Raw genomic sequence first — 20,160 nt, forward strand, 5'->3', positions numbered from 1 at the left:
AAATAAATAAATAAATAATAATGATAGAAATAATCAGCTTGCCTTTCACCTCGAATTTTTTAATGCTCAAAAAATTTGAACAAAACCAAAAATCATAAAACTTTGTCCGTCGAGTATTCGACCAAAATTACACAAGTACTTTATATTGCTGATCAAAAAAACTGTATAAGAACGTATCGATAAACATGTAGTTAGGTAACTAAAGTTTCAGCAGTGACGCTAAAAGTTGAGGAGATATCATTTCCCCTTAACTCAATTAGAGTTTATTCAATTGAAAGTAATAGGTATTATAAAGATCCAAATCTAGATATATAGATAGCGCTTACGGGTAGTAAAAATAATAAAAGAAGAAGAAACATTTATTGAATGCGCGAAGCTAAAAAATTTCCGAGTATCTAGAGTGGTTACACTTATATTACGTCCATCACAGAAAACTTTTTATCCGATGTTCACCTGGGTATGCTTCAACTGAAAAATAAAAATAAAAAGGATAAAGTATAAAAAAATTTAAACGAATCCTTTCTATATAAGCTACGGTCGCATATACTGGCTACGAATGGATTCTCGTTGCGGAAAATTTTTCAGCCGTATTTCAATCCCCGCGAGGATTCTCATCGTCCTTTAGCTACTCTTTCTCTCTCTTATTCCAACCCCGTTCCGTTCGTCTTTATTCTTTCTGATGATTTCTATTCCGCTGTAGGTTGTGTAGTAGGTACCCGTGCGCCGGAGCCCAGATACACCGGAGCCAGCAGTTCGCAATAGAGTTTTTGCTGTAACCCCCATTATTTAACCCGGCGTTTCACAAAGAACACATCCCACATTATTCTTATCGCCTTTCACCCACTTCGCCTGCAATTTGATCAAACACTATTCAACTGGCAAAAAGTTATTTCTCGACCCAGCACTTACTTATTTTATAAACAAGGCTTCGATTTTTGTACATACACATATATATTGTCAAAATAGCTTGCTAAGTACTGGTAAACACTTATCTGAACGTTTTTAACTATACAATATAATATTAACTCATACGTTAAAGTTTTTTTTTTTTTTTTTTTTACGTAAGCTAGAGCTTAATTAACCCCTAAAAGAATTTCCTGGATATTCGAGCACTTGCGGAAAATATAAAGTAAAAGTGCCAATAATTGACGCCCTATTACATGGTTTAAGGGCAAAGCCTGGAGGTTATGCTCAACCGAATCCAGAAAATCGAAAAATCGATTTTAACATGATTGAAATTCATTTACCATGGAAAAAGTGCACTCTATTGGTATAATTCAAGAAAGCTCCATTTCAAGGAAATGTAAAGAATGAGGAAATAAAAAACTTTTGAGCCAATTGACAAATTGAACTAACTAGGTGTGATATACACTGGAAAAAAAAAAAAAAAAAAACAGTATCTTTCTACTGACATCATTTCTTGTTCTGACAATAAAACTTATGTTGCTTTATAAAGAGCCTGTAAAAAAATTTTCTGATGTCACCATATTAGACTATAAATATGAGAATAAAAAAAAATATTTATTGTCATTATTTTTCAATTGTATAATTTTCCTAGAAATGTTTATGTCAATGTTGCATCGAACATGTTGCATTGAACAAATATTACTTCAATAGTTGATTGAGATGAAAATTAATGTCAGATATTACTAATGCGTTATTATTACTAAAAGGGCAAAACTCAAATAATACACCCTTTTATTCTGCAGAGCCAAAAAGGGATATTAAAAAACTTCTTTTTTCCAATCAATTAAAAATTTGTATAATGCATGATCTATGGGAAAAATTAAGAAAAAAAATTTTTTTTCGACGCACGCTCTTTTGGCTTTAAGTATATTTTTTCTAGAAGCCAAAAAGGGCTTAAACAATTTTATTTCTTGTTTTTTTAGTAAATTTCTGCATCCCTAACATTCTCCACATCTTTAACATTCTTCACACCCCAGGATGATTGAAGCAAAAAAAAATTTTTTTTATACGCTTTTTTGACTCTACAGAAGCAAGAAGGCGTGTAATCTAAAATACGCCCTTTCGGCATTAGTAATCCGATACATAGGAATTTACGGAAATAAACAGTATTTTGATTATAGCAATTCTTATTTTGACTACGATTAAACTTTTGCAAAAATACTTCATATTCTGATAGAATCACGACTTTTGTTCTAGTGTATGATTAGGTTGGAGATTATTCAATTGATAAGCTGCAGGTATGATAGTAAAAATATCAAAACTGAATAGTTATTTATACTACATGTGAGATAAGTAGCAAATAGTCTGACAATCGTGGTGTTGCGACATAAGCGTTCGTATGAAGACGAGTCTGATAGATGTCGCTACGAGCTGTAAGGAGAGTTGATAATTTTAACAATATTTTTTTTTTTTGCGTTTAAGGTAGTTGAGCCCTGGGAGGCATATTTCAAGAAAATTATAAAATTTTTTGCATCGAAAGATAAATATCTGAATAATTCACCACTAAAATTTCAGATCAATTCACCCCACCGTTTTCGAGTAATTAATTTTTGAAATTGCATCATTCACACGCAGAGGTATAAAGAGATGGTAAAGTTAGTATAAAATCTTCCGTACCACTCGAATGATGCAAATAAATTACTATCGCGGCATCGGATCACGTTTCAGTTGTTTCTAGTAAAGTAAAAAAGACAGAGTGAGTTAAATACAGATTGCGTTGGTGAGATTATATTTCTATAATAGTATAGTTGAGGTTATATTTCTATCGTGGAATAGTTTAGGCGGAATTTGTGCAGTTATGTGGTATTTAACCTAACATGTGCGTTTATAAAACTCAGTATAGTCAAGTATGCGATCATTGTATATTTCGGAGATGACATACAGCACTCGAAAAATCAACTTCCAGAGCAGGTGTTGTCAAAAATTATTTTTGTCATACTCTAGATAACAGGTCAACGTAAATATCTTTAAATTTATAAAAAGATGCTTTAATTGAAACTTTTCACTTACCAAGAACTTAAATCGACAGTTACAGTAGATACATATATTGATAAGTTAATTTATTTACCCCGCTTAAAACATCCATTGCAAATGGTGGTTGATACAATATTTTTAGCTCCGGTTAGTTGCATAAACGTCTATAGACTTCTCCAAGTCGCAAATTTAATTTCGCAATAATTGAAGCTTCATATAATCTTTTATTAAGACCGGAAATTTATTAAGTTTCATATTACGGTCGTATTTTTACTCGCGGTTATATCTCAGTTAATCGAAAGATCGAGTATAGAAAAAATAATCATGACTCGTTGAATTGTTTTGATTATTCAGTCTACTGTTATCGTAGCTATTATTCCTTCTAATGGACAAATTAGTTTTGTCGTAATAACTGTCAATAACCGCAACCGAATAAGATGCTATGAAAGGAATATGGCTGAAAAAAAAACCAATTCTTTATAACTTTTTCTATCAAAACAATTCAAGGTCGATTAACACGTTCATTAATCTCCGATTTGTGTATTTAGTAGTCTCTGCACGGCAATTAGTTACTGATTTATTGGTCATTTTGCTAAAATTTATACTTTATTTGCGATCATCAATATTCCATAAACTAATGGCCGTAAACATAATTGGGAGGTCGATTTGATACCTCCCATGCCTTCACTATCATTTCCACTTGTCAATCATTAATTCCAATGGACAAATTGCTTTATCTTTAAATATAAATTATTTTTACAATGTAAATAACATTTAAAAAAAAAAATCAAAGTCCATTTTTACCTTTTAAATTTAGGATTTTTTTCTGTCACATGCATCTGCAGGTACTTATTTCTCAGTCTAGGATGCACTATTTTAACATTTATATCCTTAAACAGCGCCATAGGGGAGAAAGAAATTACACATCTAATATTGGTTTTATCAAATAACGTAAAAAATTTTTTTTCTACGATTTCACACTTCTTACAATATTGCACGTTACTATTAAAATTTAAAAAAAATGATTTTGTTCTTTTTCTCAATCAGTTATCGAGGATATAAAACCTTTTTTTTTTCCTTTTCAACGTCAGAAGCTAGTTTATACAAATTATTAATTTAATTTTTTTTTCTTCTTAAAAAGTTTTTTATATATTTTTGAAGTAAACCTATAAATTAAAAAAAAATTTACTAAAATTTTGCAATTTTTATATATATATATATATATATATATATATATATATATATATATATATATATATATATATATATATAAATGTGTATGTCAATTAAAAAATATCAAGTAAATACTAATTATGGATTTAATTAAAATTTCAACTGACGCCAAAAAAGTTTTTTCAAAGAGGTAAAATACAATTATTTTTATTTTTTAACAACAAAAAATTAACTCTCTTGCTAAGAGAAAATTCAACGATCATACGCCACCTGTCGAAGATCTTCAACACTACATTTGGTCGAAAAATTATATGTAGACCCATGAACCCAAGTCAGACTGATTTTTTACTGGTGTAAAGAAATTCAAGAGGTCGATTTAAAAAAAAAAAAAAGTTAAACAACATCTCGAAATATTTTTGCCTTTTATATAAAATTAATCATAGCATTTTTCAACTATAAAAACTATAGAAAAATGTTATTCATTAAATTTTTTAGAGCATTCCATAGAAACTTAGAAACACAGAGTTAAAGTTTCTAAAAAGCATTTGCTGGTGTGGCGGCTACAAAATACTAGCTCCAGTGTTTCCACGTTTCTCTTCCTCCTGCCATCTCCACCCTTTTCTCAGTCTATTCTCACTTCCACAACTGAACACAGGTAGCTCGCAGCACTTTACAAACGGTAACATGAAAGTTATACGTGAAGGATGAAAAAAAAACTAAAAATATAAAGACGTTGAGCGAAAGGCGGTCTTTAATACGCCCAGCACTTAACTCCAGTTTTTATAAGTGGATGTAAGTTTTTATAAACATGTTAGAAATGTTTAAACTTTCCTGAATTATCAAGCAACTCACTCGTCTAAGTAATTATTAATTATAATCCTGTTTACCTTAATCTCTCGATTAGCTATTGGCAACCTTAGTTCACTGGAAAAGACGCAGCTAATGATCGGAAAAAAATTGGCTGACCAATCTTTTTTATTACCAACTTTGATACGTCTTTTAACGGAGGTGAAGAGTTATCATAGTGCACTTTGACATTATCTATAATACGGATAAAACTTTTACTGTAAAAGAGTTTCGATTTTATTTCCTGTATCCAATGTGACACGACTGTACAACCGGAGATTGCTTCTAGCATGATAAGTTATACGAGAAAGGACGCCGAGAATAAACGAAAATCAATTGCGGCAGGTAAAGAACAGCCTTTAAGATATCGTTCAATTTTATTTGTTTTTTATTCTAGTTTTACTTGTTGTATTTATGAAATGGCATAGAAAATATATTAAAAATAAATTTTTCATTTAAATTTACCGGCAAAGAAAAACCTTTATTATTTTTGCTTCGAAACAAACTTACAGGTAAGTAAGAATTGATTTAAATATTGGTTAATTGAAAAAAAAGACACTTTTAAAATTTTTAAATTATTATAATCTCACTATTAACAGGAGTTGATAAATAATAATTTATAAAGAATAATTTTTTAATGATTATGTTATGTCATAAGTTTGTAATAAAAAAATCGAAAAGAATATATGAAGTTTAAAAAAAAATTTAAGTATTGATAATTAAATTTCTCATACTAAATTTTTTTTTAAAACACTTGAAAAAGCAAAAATGATGATAAAGTTTAAAAAAGGGAGAAAGATAAAAAATAAATCTCAAAAATGGATAAAATTGTTAAACTGTCAAATTTGGCAATAAAAATTAAAATTTATTGCTTAAAATTTAAAAACTGCGCTTCAAAAATTCCACATAAATCTGTCTTATGTTTTTAATGTGTACAATCCGATTAAAATTAATTAAAATTATAGCGAAAAAATGTAATAAAAAAAGAAGATAAATTTTAACACCGCAGAGTGGAATCGGGTTATTTCGACCAAGACGGTATTAACAGACGGTAGTGCTTGATGTGAATAAACGGAACTTGAGTTAATATTTAAATAATTAAAAATTGATTAATTACTCATGCTCTTGGAATAATAATGTAATTAAATAACGTTTTATGTTCGTTTAATTTAGCAGCGAGGGTTTTAACGACAGCGAATTATTTAGATAGTGAAAACTAAAATTCAGTACGCTTACGCTCTTAAGTCCGAGTATAGTCGAATTGTCTCATGGGGCTATGAATAATAATGTTTTTATAGCTTATCTTATTTTTACAAAAATTTAAAAACTTAAATTTTGAATAATGTATAATTTGTATGCGGGAAAACGCTGTATCAAGATAAAATTTAAGAATAAGTGAACAAAGAACGAGATTGGTATCCTTTGAAGACAATCGTAGAACCAAAAAGACTAAAGAATGAAAAGTAAAAAACGATTACTTACTGGTTTATATACATCGAAGAAACGACTATGGACCCGTATAGTATAGAATAGTATAGTGCAGCACAGTCTACCTATTTCACAGCTCAGCATTGTGCCCATATTTTAAAGTTACCCAGCTTCAAGAAATTTATTGATTACTTTTTTCTTCGCTACCCTGCATTATTATGATATAATATAATATTATTATTAAAATTATTATTATTATAGATCTTTAGCCGTTTGCGTTTGTATATTTTATTATTCAGTGCTCGAGATATACCCTGGATTTTATGCATCTCAGAAAATTTATTAGTTTCTCGGAAAAAAATATTCAAAATATCGTTGTTAAATATATATATAATCCGTGAAAATTTTTCTGATGTAGCCTTTTATGAATGATACTGAAATTGAAAGACATCTGATCATTTTTAGAATTTTTTTAACAAACAAATTATAGTAAGAAAATTTTATTGAAAAATTTCATCTTTAGAAGCTCTGAAAAATTATAAATCAGATTTTTATAAATAATTTTCTATGCCTAGTTTATTTTTCAAGCAAAATCAAAAGATTGTCAAGTGTCTACTAACTTCAGCCTCATTTCTGTGAGCATATATAATTTTTTTATGTGACGATATATGTTTTGCTATTGAAATTAGCCATGAAGACTCATATGACCTTATCAGGCTTGATATATTCTGATATGATCTGATATATGCATGCATTTTTTTTTACGCAATGATCTGCCATGATCATGTATATGACCTAGTATGTTTTGATCTAAATAATTTTTATCTCAGACATCAGAATACATATATCAGTACTTTTATATCAGGATATACGTATCCATATCAAAAACTTATATTTGCGCATGCTAAGTCATGTCTGAAAGTTTTTTTATGGGTATACTGTATAAAAACATATCTTTTTTTTTTTTTTAATATGTTTTAAAATCACAAAATAGAGCTAGTTATTTCAGAACAATTTAAAAAAGTCAACTCATTTTGTATTTGAACAAACCAAACAAGTAGTCAATAAAAGATTGAATTTATAAAACAGTAAAAATTGATTTTATTTTCATCTCCAACTTAATTTTCTTGTAAGAAGACAATTCAGCGACCGCGTGCGATCTGTCGGAGATCGTATGCAGTAATTTTGGTCAAAAATTGTATATGGCCACATATGTCTATGGTCGGGTCCCACCATGGTCAAATAATTTCTGCTACGCGCTAGGTTAATTTTCGACTGTCTTCGACTGTGAGGACTCAGCTCATTGCCGAAGAAAAATTGGCTGCACATGATATATTAAAGGCCAGCTGAACTACAGCAGTAAGAAAAAAAATAAGTCTACACAGTAAAAAATTTTTCGTCATTGTGTTGAGTGTTAAAATTTGTGTGTAGAATATTACACTCTAATGTGGAGAATTTAACATTCTCATGTGTTGATTTCATGATTTAACACACTAAAATGTTAAATTCTACACATTAGAGTGTAAAATTTTACACACAAATTTTAACATTCTACACACTAACAAAAAATTTTTTACTGTGTATTGATAGCCTAATACGTTCATATATGTGGCCGATTTTTATAAAAGATCATATCACTTGAAAAATATTGTACCTATAAACTATCGCAAATGTTTTGAATTCAAAGATACTGTTAAATAGCATACTGAATGCTTAAATAATTATTAACTTGAGCCTATCACATTATACATGCAAATTAATTAATAACGTCAAATAAATAAATTATAATTAATTATCTAAAAAAAGCCTTACGTAGTGTAAACATTCAACTGATGTATACTTTGCATTAATGTAACCATAAACTAAATAAGACCATTATTCAATAAATTGTTTGTTTTGTCAATCAACACTGCCATTTTTATATTTATCACAAACTTTATTCAACTAGATTGTTATTTCGAAACAAAATAAGTTCTAGGTTAGACGTTGAACTAAAAGAGATGCATTTTGGAATAAAAAAAGCCAGCGCCATGATTAACTCATTACTTCTGTTAATTTTTCCAGATTATTTGTTTTACTTTGTAACGCATTAACATGACGTTTATGTTAGATAGATATTTAAAACATATAATTTGCGCGTCTATATGATAGAGAGTATTTTCAAGATAAATTTTGTGGTGATTTAAGGCTTAGCCATGAAAATTTTATTTTTGTATCATAAAATTTTTGTGTTTTAATAAATAAACAGGCCAGTTTTTTAGTATTCCAAAAATTGTATCAATCAAATAGCTCACAGTGATAAAAAATCATTTTCATCGTCGAGAGTTTGAGGTCCGCATTTACAAGATGCATAAAATCATTCAAATTTAGAAGAGATCAATACATATTGATATATATAGTTAGAGAGTTAATGTTAATGAGAATAGCAAAAAGTGCGGTAAAGTATAATATAGAGCATACAGTGCTTGGTATAGTCGCGTAAGCATCTACTAACACGGTAGTACGTGCTTATTGATATGCAAATGATTGCATAGTTCTCGCCAACGACGACAAACTTACTCTGTAGTCTAGTCTCTCGTCGCCCGGATTTACAAGTAAGAGATTGTAAATATTTGTTGCGTAGTGCTGATGGAAATTTTTATTCGCTGTAAAATGTATTGATCATCTGTCAAAATAAAAAAAAATTCACCGTAGAGCTTTATAATGTAAGGAGGGCTTTTTTTATCCAGCGTATGTACAGAAGAAACAGAATAAGTGGATTATTGATTGAAAAACATAAATTATTATTATATTATTATATTAATGATGACATAAAATAAACGAGGATATAAATTGAAACGTTTTGAGTGTGGTATCAACTTAAAATGGATTAACATGACGTTGATAGAAGGTATCTAGGATGAACCAAGTATACAAGTGAATATAGCGCAAGCTCGTAGAACGGCACAGGTTTCCTTTAGCGTTCTATTCGCTAGTAGAGAGAGTCCCGTAATTTCAGAATACCGCGTTCAACCCAACAACAATAGCATAGTAATGCCAACGTCATCCGTCAACTACTTGATTGCGTATTGTTGTTTGCATTGAAAGCTGGCTTCACATCATTCTACAGTTATTTGACATGTCACACGTCATACTTGCCTCGAAAAAGAAAATAGTTATTTACGGGTTTTTTTAGATGGACGTTTTTTCATTATTAGGTCCATTAACAAGAACAATGCTCTGTCTGAGAGAATTTTCAACTTCCTGCTACAAAAATCAATGATTTTCCAAAAATAGGAAACTTATTGGCTTCATCCCGATTTTCAAAAATCGACTTTTCATAAGAGCTCCACGTTTTAAGATCCTAGGAAACAGTTCTGACCATTCTTACGAGGATGTTACTCTGCGCGCGCGCGCGCGCGTGTGTGTGTGTGTGTGTGTGTGTGTGTGTGTGTGTGTGTGTAAAGTTCATATCTTTTTTGAACGGCTTGACCGATTTGAACGAACTTGGTAGCATTAAAAAGGGGTTAAACAAACTTGAATTGTCGACATCATTTCAACTGATTCAGACCAGTAGATTTTAAAAAATCTTAAAAATTAAATTTTTAATAAATTGATTTTTTGAAATAATTTATAAACATCGGTAACGATGAATTCTAAAATCTCATTAGATTTTAAACATGAAAAATGACGTCGATTGTTGTAAGTCGCATCAAAATCGGTTGATGCGTTGAAGAGAAATCGATGACGAAAAATTTCAAAAAAAGTGTGTTTTTTTTTTTTATATAACTTTGAAATTCCTTCTCGAATCGTTTCTGGTGTAAGATGCTAACTACTTAATTGAAAAACTGCATCGAACGCCGCCAATCTCTTCAAAAACGGTCAATTCGTTCGTGAGATATTTATTTTTTTTTTAATTTCAACAAAATGTTTTTTTTTATATAATTTCAAAATTTAACGTTTAATCGTTTAGTAGAAGATAAAAAACGACTGATTCGTTCGGAAGACATTGCTATTAAAAATTTTCAAAAAAGTAAGTTTTCAACAACCACTAGAATTTTGAGCTCGAAGAGCTCAAAACTTCGAAATAGATCATTTTTCGAGGGTTCTGTACATAGTAAAAAGCTTGAGGGATGGTCTGCAGGGTCAACCGTTTTTCAGATTTTTTTTTAGATTGTTTTGGAAACTTTTTTTCTGATGATTAATCACATTGTATATCAATAAACCGTAATTTGCTTTTCAAACAAGATTTTAAAGGTGTATGTAATTAATAGAAGAAATTAACTTTTTAAATTATTGATCAAAAACCTAACGCTGAAAGAAAATATTTATATTTTTCTTCCTACATTTTAATGTTGACATTATAAAATATGGAATACGTAGATAGCACGTTGGTGAAACCGCGTAATTTAAAACAGAATATTGTTATTTTAATATTAGAAAAAACACCATCTGGCCTTACTCGGAATAAAGAGATGAATTTCGTATTGAATCAAAAGTTTATTTTAAATTAATATAAATATTGAATTTCTAGAATTTCTTAGACATTTATATTATGGTTAACTTTTTTTCAATTTTGACTTTTTGATACACTTTATAGTTTGTAGGGTAGCCTATTTTTGAGACTATCATAACGAATAATTTTTCGCGATACTAAAAGAATATGTTGTCAATTGTGGCTGTAAACAAAATGTGTTGTCTGTTTAACGATACGGATATATACCAAAAAAACTTTATATATACCAAACAATGATATATATAAAGTTATACCTCACATAAGTACTGCTAATACATACATAATAGAAATATAGAATTTACATGATAGCTTAAAATGTAAAATTTACATAATAATCAAGTGCACATAATGTTTTTAATCATATTAACCAGCTTACTATTTTATTATTGTTCGAAATTTATAAGAAAATCAAATACTCTCGTCTTAAAAGATTCTAAACCCAAAAGAATTACAATTTTCAGGGGGTAAATCTTGCCAAAACAGTATAGCTGATATAACAAATGAATGCTCGTAAGCAGTGGTAACGAGGATATGAACTCGAACAAAAATTGAGATTAAACATTGGAGTTATATAGTTTCGTGATAATTACAAGACATTAAAAACAACACGATTTAGTAAATAGCGGTTGCAATGATTTGATAATATCGTTGATATACTAATCTATATTTCCAGTGTAAGTAAATGTATCACGGTAGCAAAGAAAGGAATCATGATTAAATTCTTTATTGTTCATTGCCGATTGTTTGTTGCAATATATAATAACGACTCATATTAAAGTTTCGTTACATTTTTTAAGCAGAAATATTTACATAAACGGTTGATAAGTTATTAGCTGAATGCAGGAATAAGTAACCCCTCGAAGGGGCTTTAAACTTGTCAGAAAAAATAACTAATTAAAGTCATTTTAAAACTATTAAAAAAATAAATTTAACGTTATAGTTGATTCTTAATACACCAGCGGATAAATTATTTCAAGTACGTTTCTGCACAATCGTCCAGTAAGCGATTCGACAGATCGCTGTTATAACGGAATTGGATTGTGAATAGCAATACAACTTTACTATTCTCGGATCCTGACTAGCGATACGTTGTCAGGAAACGAAGTTTCGCTACATACAGTAGTGATATCGTTTCGTGCAGTGCATACGATTTTTCTTTGAGTGTAATAGTCGTGACAAGAGATGGAAAAATTCTTATGTGTTTTGTGGAAGTAAAACTTTTAAAAATTTATTGTACAGACTCCAAACCTTAAAAACAATCTCCGAAATGGTCGACTAAAAAAAAAATTTATTTATTATAAATTTAAAAAATTCTGTGTTAAAAAAAAATGTCACTGTTTCATTATTTTTAATGAAACAGTAATTTAACCACACTTTAATTATATAATGACCGACACATAATAGTATATTGTGCCACAAGGGACGAAAGTACTACATTCTGTTCCGCGTGTGTGATTGCCACCCGAGCCGAAGGCGAGGGTGGCAAACACGCGGGTGAGGATGTAGTACTTTCGTCCCGTGTCACACATACTATTTTTTCTCCTGCCAAGCCGAAAATTCGCGAATCTTTTAATGCAATAGCATCGTAGGTAATCATGGAAGGGGTCCAGGGGCGAAGCCCCGGCGGGGGGTTGGGGGGGGGGACCCAGTCAAGAAAAAATACAATTTAAAATTATTATTTAAGTAAAGATATTAAAAGAATTAATTTTGTGTTATAACTTCAAATATTCATATTGATAAATATTAATAGTAATTATAAGTATTCATTTCATAATAACTATGGATAATCTTAATAATAATATTAGATGATAATTTTAATATAAGAATAATTCTAGTGACTTGGTGATTTAACATATTTTATGTAAATCAACCTTTTTTTGGTACAATATGATAATTTTTGAAATTTTCAAACTATAACATTATCATATCACAGTTATAGCATTATATTACTCTTATAACATATCACTCTAATATTATTTAGTGGAATTTATAGTAAGATGATTAATAGTACACTTTTCGATTTTGACGAAAGGAGATATTAAATTCAACGCATCCAACTCTTCATTATTTGTTTCAGTCTCAATACCCGTTTTAGATTTTGTACTTTTGTTATTGCGTACTATGCCTTCAAATGTGTTAGAGAGAGAACGTACAATGCGTGAGAGCCGATGTAGGCACTATTGCGCGTGCACGTTCATTTATTCCGAGGATAGAAACTGATGCTTTATTCCGGCTGCAAGCGGAAGGAATTTGAATTTTCGGCTTAGGCAGGAGAAAAAAGATTTTGTTTGTTATTTTGATTGAATATGCGAGCAACCGCTCTTTAATTTTTAATTTTCATATTTCACAGCGTTCCGTAAAATTCAACGTGCCGTCTACTGAAATATTCATTACACCTGTATGCTTAATATTCATGTCACTGAATAAATACGTTCAACATTAAACATTAATAGTTGCTTTTGAAAAATAACTTGACGCTTTTTAATTTTTACTTGTACTTCTTGACAGAAATAAACGTCCACAATGTTTACTGTGGTAATCACTCTCCTGAATTTATAATAATTTTATTTTTATTATTCACTACAATTGTGCGATCAAACGAGCCCGTCGAAGGCGGGCGAAATTCGATCGAAATTATGTTACACGTCTCATTCGAAGATGATAACTTGTAGTAGTACTGATTATGTGTAAACCTCACAACGTTTAGAGTTTAAATTTGAAAAAATTTTTGGCGCGCTGTGCGCCATCTATAAGCTATACTTATCTGTTACCGACTGTTCCTCCTCATATTGTTCAGAGATTCCTCGTTTTTTTTTTTTTTTTGTTAATAAGAATAACGTGCTTGGTAATGCTAAAAGATGTTAAAAAAAAGGAAGATGATCATGGGTAAATAGTTGGGATTCTGTAGGGAGGGACTGATCATCTTCGAACGAGACGTGTAACATAATTTCGATCGAACTTCGCCCGCCTTCGGCGGGCTCGTTTGATCGCACAATTATATTACACGTCTCGTTCTCGATGATAACTTGTAGATGTTTAGCGTAAATAACTTGCGATCTTAGTTACTCTTATTATTTTATTTCCTTAGTTACGACAATTACTATCTTCTGGTCATATTAATTTTTATTGTTAATAATTGCACGTACAAACTGCCCTTTCGACTCGGTTGGTTTATTATAATTGGTTTATTATAAAACCCTTTCGACTCGGTTGGTTTATTAGAATTGGTTTATTATAAAACTTTGCGAACATCTTTGATCTTTCTGTCTATCCTGCTGTACGGCGAATGGTGTCAATGTTGACTCCAACCTTGTGAGCTGACGACACTGCCGCGTGCCGTGTGCTGTAAGCTGAGAATTGTTTAGTGTCAATTCCTGCCTTTCCTAGCAGTCCCTTAATCCAATGTCCTATAGTTTGTGCCGAAACTGGTCCATGCGGTTTGATTGTAGATATTAATAGTCTTGAATTATCTGGGGCTCTTAAGTCCTTTGTATACTCTATGTATTCTTTAATTATTGATGCCATGCATAAGCCAGGTTTATTTTTAAAATAAGGAAATACTAGTTCTGGTTGAAACGCTCCTGGTTTCAATGTTTTAATTGTCTCTGGAATTTTTATAGTGACTCCTGATTTTGAATATTTATTGTTATTAATATCAATTAATGTTAGGGTCTGTAACCTATGGGCAGTCGTTAGCGCTAACAGTGTGGCTACTTTTTCTCCAATTTCCTTAGTAGTCAAGCTGTTAAGTGGATGAAGCGACTCGAGATACTTCAATACTGGGACTGTATCCCATGTGCAGTCGTATTTTGGAGTTGGAGGCTTTTGTTTATATACATCTTTCATAAATCTTGAAATCAAGCCATCCTCAGAGAGTTTTTGTATCGATATTAAAGATACGGCTGCCCTAGATGTATTTAGTGTACTATAATTAGCGCCATTTTCCCATCTTCTGGTTAAAAAGGATATGACATCAGTTGAACTTGCGTTAAACATGTCAATCTTATTTTCAATAGAAAATTGAGACCACAGTTTTAATGAGCCTTGGTATTGTTTCTTAGTAGCTGGACTGAGCGATTTAAACATGACTTCTGCTGTATTCTAGCTTAATCCCCTTCTGATAAAGCTCTCCCTGATAATTTTCCCACTATTAGAGAGAGATTGGATGCTAGTGGGTGTTTTTTCGACCTGCAAGGAGAAATTAGTAAATTATCATCAGGCTCCAGTATCAAAGGGGGTTCAATAAGAAGAGAATTGAAGAGAGGATACCAAGGTTGTGTTGACCACTCTGGTACAATCATTGTACCCTCTGCTCTATCTATAATTATTTTCCTTAGAGCTTTTAAAATAAGCGAAAATGGGGGAAACGCGTAGAAATTTTTATTATTCCATGGAATCGTAAATGCATCTACGAATGATGCCTCTGGATCTGCAAATCTAGAGCAAAATGTTTTGCACTTTTTATTTATTCGTGATGCAAAGAGGTCTATTGCAAATGGACCGAACTTCTTTTGGATCTTATTAAAATGTTTTTGGGATAACTCCCACTCCGTATCCATGTTTGTGATTCTGGAAGCGGCATCTGCTTCCACGTTCTCTTTTGATGGTATGTATGACGCGACAACCCAGAGTGTCCTACCCTCGCACCATAACCAAATTTTTCGCGCTAGTTCGCTCAAGTGAGGAAACTGTATCCCACCCATTTTATTTACATATGCTATGGCAGTGGTGTTGTCTAATCGTAACAATATTTCTTTTCCTGATAAGTGTGAAGCGAAACACTTTAATGCAAAAGAAGCAGCTAGCAGCTCTAAATAATTTAAGTGGTGTCTTCTTTCCTCGTAGCTCCAAAACCCGAATACACTCTTATTCTCACAATGTGCACCCCAACCCGTTAAGGAGGAGTCTGAGAATATTTCTAGTGTGAATTGTTGAGTTCTGATTGGATTTATTCCAATCTGAGCATTTTGAATCCACCACGTAATATCTTCTGCTAGCTCTTCCTTTACTAACATGTTTTCTTCATAATTATTGCCATTTATGGTTAGAGCAAGAAATTTTTCTCGCTCTAATCTCTTGCAATAAACTGGACCATAAGCTACCGCCGGACATGCTGCTACTAAAACACCCAATATATGAGCTATTTCGCGTATCTTATACCGATTTCCGATTTTTAAGTTTCTAAGTAAAGATTTTATTTGATTTTTCTTTTTATCTGTTAGTTCTAAAGTTAAATATTTTGTGTTAATATTAAATCCTAAATATTTACATTTGTTTTGAGGTATAAGTGAGCTTTTATTATAATTTATAATTAGACCCAATCTTTCCAAGATTTTAATTACTTTATTAATATTCCGTAAACATCGTTCATATGATAGATCCGTGATCAAGATATCGTCTAAATATATTATAAGTAATATTCCCTGACGTCTGAGATAATTCATTACCGGCTTCATAATCTTGGTAAAGATGTACGGACTTATACATAACCCAAATGGAAGACAAGTAAATTGAAATAACTTGCCTAAAAATAAAAATCTTAAGTATTTTTTAAAATTCTTATGAATTGGGATCATATAAAAGGCATCTTTAAGATCCATGGAACCTAGGTAGGCATTGAGCGTAACTAGCTGTTTTGCTGCTCGAATGTCCTCCATTTTAAAGTGGACCAAATCTATAAATTTATTTAAATTTTTGAGATTTATAATAAACCTATATGATCCATCTGGTTTAGGAATTGTAAAGAATGAGGAAAGAAATTGTCCAGGTGTAGGTTCACATGGCTCGATCGCTCCTATTTTTAAGAGTTTATTGATTTCGGATTTGGTAATCTCTAAATCTTTGTCATTGTCATGATACTCTGGTGGTGGAATATCTTGGTATGGTGGCTCTTTGAAAGGTATTTGGTATCCCCTCAAACAATTTAAAATAAATTGATCTGAAGTAATTTTTGCCCATTCTTGGACAAAAAACTTCAGTCTACCTGCAATTACCTGGTCCGTTATTTCCTCGACGTGTACTGGCTCTTCGATTTGCTGTATTGTCTCGACGAACTCTGTGATGGGCTCTGAGACGTATTTTGCGTGCGGCTCCTGAATTTGATCGTTGGTTTCTTTAGGAATTGACCCACCTGCTTGTACTTTGCAGGTGGGTTCTTCCCGTTTCCCTGATCCTTGTTTTTTGACCAGGTTGATTTTGTTGCTTGTTTATCTGCGGCCTTTATGCCCGCTGTAGTCTTTTCTATGGTTTTTGCCTCTTTCACTTGCTCTGTGAAATTTTTCCCATAGATCCATTCATCTGCCTTAGAGGTGTCTATCGCTGGTTTTATAGTCTTAGAAAGCAGAGGTGTAATAAATGACTTCCTGGCAACGGACTGTTGAAAGAATACGTCCGTCAGTAGTTGTCCCGTATGAGACAAATATTCAAGAAATTTCTCTTGATCAATTTCGTCTGACTCTCTGTTTAAAACCATCGATATTGCTGCTCCTAGCGCAAATAATGCGGAGCCTACAGTGTTTTGAGTTTCGAGGAAGTGCTTGTCCCTCTTGACAGCAATTTCTGATAGCACCGGCACGACTTCTAGGTTAACTTTAGGGGCTTCTGTAAACAAAACCCCTTTTCTAGGATAAAGTTCTAGGATTGATTCCTTTGTTTTCTCCGGCAGTCCTTCCTGTGTCCATTTAGTCCATGTAGTGACTAATTCAGGTTGGAAGTCGATCTTTAGCTGTTTTGACGAGTTGGAGTCATCACCTAAAATCTTTAAAATTTCCTCCTTGGCCGCTGAGTCTTTTGTAGTCTCTGACTTCTCACTACTGTCAGTTTTTTCTGTCGGGTCTACAGTTTCGCTGTTGTCCTGTTCTTTGTCAGAGTTCGGAGTGACAACGTCACTTGTGTTCACTGGAGCTGTATGTGCGAACAGAGGACAGAGAAAGGAAAAGTAAATTAGTAAAATAATTCTTTCAATAAGAATTATAATCTACAAGAGATGAATTGTTTTGTCTTATTGACAGGCCCGCACTTATTGTGCAACTCAAGACTTAATTTGTTCTTGTTGAACGCAGTCTAGAGTATGACCAGCCAAATATCGTGTAGATATTTTGGCTATGCTTAAATATTCGTGTGGAATATTTTAAGCTATAAATTTTTTTTTTTTTTTTTTTACTCACCAGTATCAGGATTTTTTTCAGGCGGAGGTAAATTCTCTTTCTCTGATAGATCTTTTTTATTATTATTATTAATTGTGGTCACCAGTGTACTCACTATATTAGTGAGGTTATCTATTTGGTTTTGCATTACTTGTAAACTTTCATCAAATCGGTCTCGACTTCTATGTCTCTTGTGTCTTTTCCTTGATGATGATCTTGAGTGTTTCCTCTTCTTCATCGTTGAATAGTCGGATTGTTAAAATTTAATTAATTAATTAATTTTTTATGATACTCGTAAACGTGTTTGCTTTACGCACAACGAAAAAATATGAGGAGGAACAGTCGGTAACAGATAAGTATAGCTTATAGATGGCGCACAGCGCGCCAAAAATTTTTTCAAATTTAAACTCTAAACGTTGTGAGGTTTACACATAATCAGTACTACTACAAGTTATCATCGAGAACGAGACGTGTAATATAATTAATATTCATAACGCACTAATGTTATGACTTCGGTTTTGACACAAATAAAAAGTTAACTTCTTATTTTTAAAATGAAACTACGAATACATATAAAATTTCTTTTCTTTTAAATCACGATAAAAACTAATATAGTTTTTTGAGTAATGGCCCAATGAAACTCCTCCTTCTCATTTTTTCCCTTTCATTTGAACTTAATGACTCGTATCGAACCTAACGTTCGTATCGTATATTCTCTGTCATCGCTACATAAATACAACCTCTGTCCACTGGAGAGAATTTAAAAACTAAACTGAAAAATAAAATAGTAATTTTTAATTTTTTTCAATAAATTTAAAAGAAAACTTATTTTTCTATTAATTTGTCAAAAAAAAAAAAAATCATTTTCTTTTACCCTTTTAAAAAGCTCATCTGACATTTCTTCTTAATTTAATCAACTACTGAACTATTTTTCGTTTGATGTGATTTAATTTTAAAAAAAATAAAAATTTTTTAGAAGAATCAAAAAATTTTTAGAAAAATTAAAAAATTGAAAGTTATCATAGTTATATTTAAATTTATTTTTTATCCTTATACATAACTTAACAAACCAACCTTCATCGTTTTGAGTTAAGACAAGAAATTTTACAATCGAGGAAAAATTTACTTAAGCCAAGAAAATTTTCCATTCAAGAATTTTTCTATTGAGTTAAGTTAATTTTTTTTTCCTTTTTTTCCGAGTGTAGATAACTAGACTAATTCATATCAGGCCTGACACGAAAATTTGTCATTTAGGACTATATCAGAAAATTGCTTCACAGAAATCAACTTATTTATCTCAATTGATGTTCTTGTTGTCCCCGTGAACAATCTACGTTTTTTATTTCAGTTACAAAGCAATGCATTTATATACTAACATTTCTAGTTTATAATAAAGTTTATATTTAAAATCATTTCGTACTCTAAAACATAATAAATTTCATTCAAATCTAGCTATGTATAAAAAAAAAAAAATTTCAAAAGAATATTTTTTTTTTTTTTTTTTTTGTATAAAAACTCATTCCGCCCGAGGAAATAAATTTTTTCTTTCAATAGCAGGGCTATTTTCTATTCATTGAAAGCCTCATTAAAAGAAATAAGTTATTTAACCTTTGTGAACCCTTGCATTTTTATTATTTTCTAGGTCTATTTACCGCGAGTGTTTCTCCCAAGCTCACGTAGTTTTAAGACATTAATGCAAGGAAAATTTTATATATTATTTCAACAATAATAATGATATAGATAAGAGTTGTAGCATTATTAAAAATAAAAAAAAAAAAAAAAAAGAGATAAAAATAAATAAATAAGCATGATTTGGGTTTGGATATCACAAACCTTTTTTTCCTTAATATAAATTCACATAGGAATAATATTCTCTTTAATACTTGGAACTAGACTTGGTCATTTCCGCTCAGTAATACTTATAGCCCGCCGCGGAAGGATTTCGTGTGTCTGTGTCTGGTGCAGCAGATAGTCACCCTCGGCAGACTGCACTGATGCAATGAAAGCAGGAGCCAAAGTAAAGGGGACAACGTCTGATAAAGCTAGAGAAATAAAAAGATAAAAAGAGATGAAAAATGGAATAAACTTGGAGGGAAAAAGAGGAAAGTATTTCTTAAGACATCAAAGCGAAAA

General features: G+C 31.2%; 1 protein-coding gene and 1 long non-coding RNA gene across 2 annotated transcripts in view; both read right to left on the reverse strand.

The window, feature by feature from the left end:
• Nucleotides 1-20,160, reverse strand: part of LOC141532609 (uncharacterized) — a 243,400-nt gene that overhangs the window by 122,011 nt on the left and 101,229 nt on the right. The gene's annotated exons all lie outside the window — the stretch shown is intronic.
• Nucleotides 14,932-18,527, reverse strand: LOC141532496 (uncharacterized). Its single transcript, XM_074250857.1, has 3 exons — nucleotides 18,049-18,527; nucleotides 16,876-17,785; nucleotides 14,932-15,070 (listed from the first exon to the last, which is right to left on the reverse strand). The coding sequence occupies exons 1-2, from the start codon at nucleotides 18,263-18,265 to the stop codon at nucleotides 16,884-16,886; spliced, it is 1,119 nt and encodes a 372-aa protein (XP_074106958.1). The 5' UTR covers nucleotides 18,266-18,527; the 3' UTR covers nucleotides 14,932-15,070; nucleotides 16,876-16,883.

The sequence above is a fragment of the Cotesia typhae genome, unplaced genomic scaffold (assembly GCF_013202065.1).
Source record: "Cotesia typhae breed Kobodo isofemale line unplaced genomic scaffold, CoteBio_Ctyphae contig_65, whole genome shotgun sequence".
Lineage (NCBI taxonomy): Eukaryota > Metazoa > Arthropoda > Insecta > Hymenoptera > Braconidae > Cotesia > Cotesia typhae.

Coding starts and splice junctions, on each gene's coding strand:
- LOC141532496 (XM_074250857.1), bottom strand. CDS start 18,265: ATGAAGAAGAGGAAACACTCAAGATCATCATCAAGGAAAAGACACAAG. Junction 17,786..18,048: donor TGAAAAAAATCCTGATACTG/GTGAGTAAAAAA, acceptor TCGCACATACAG/CTCCAGTGAACACAAGTGAC.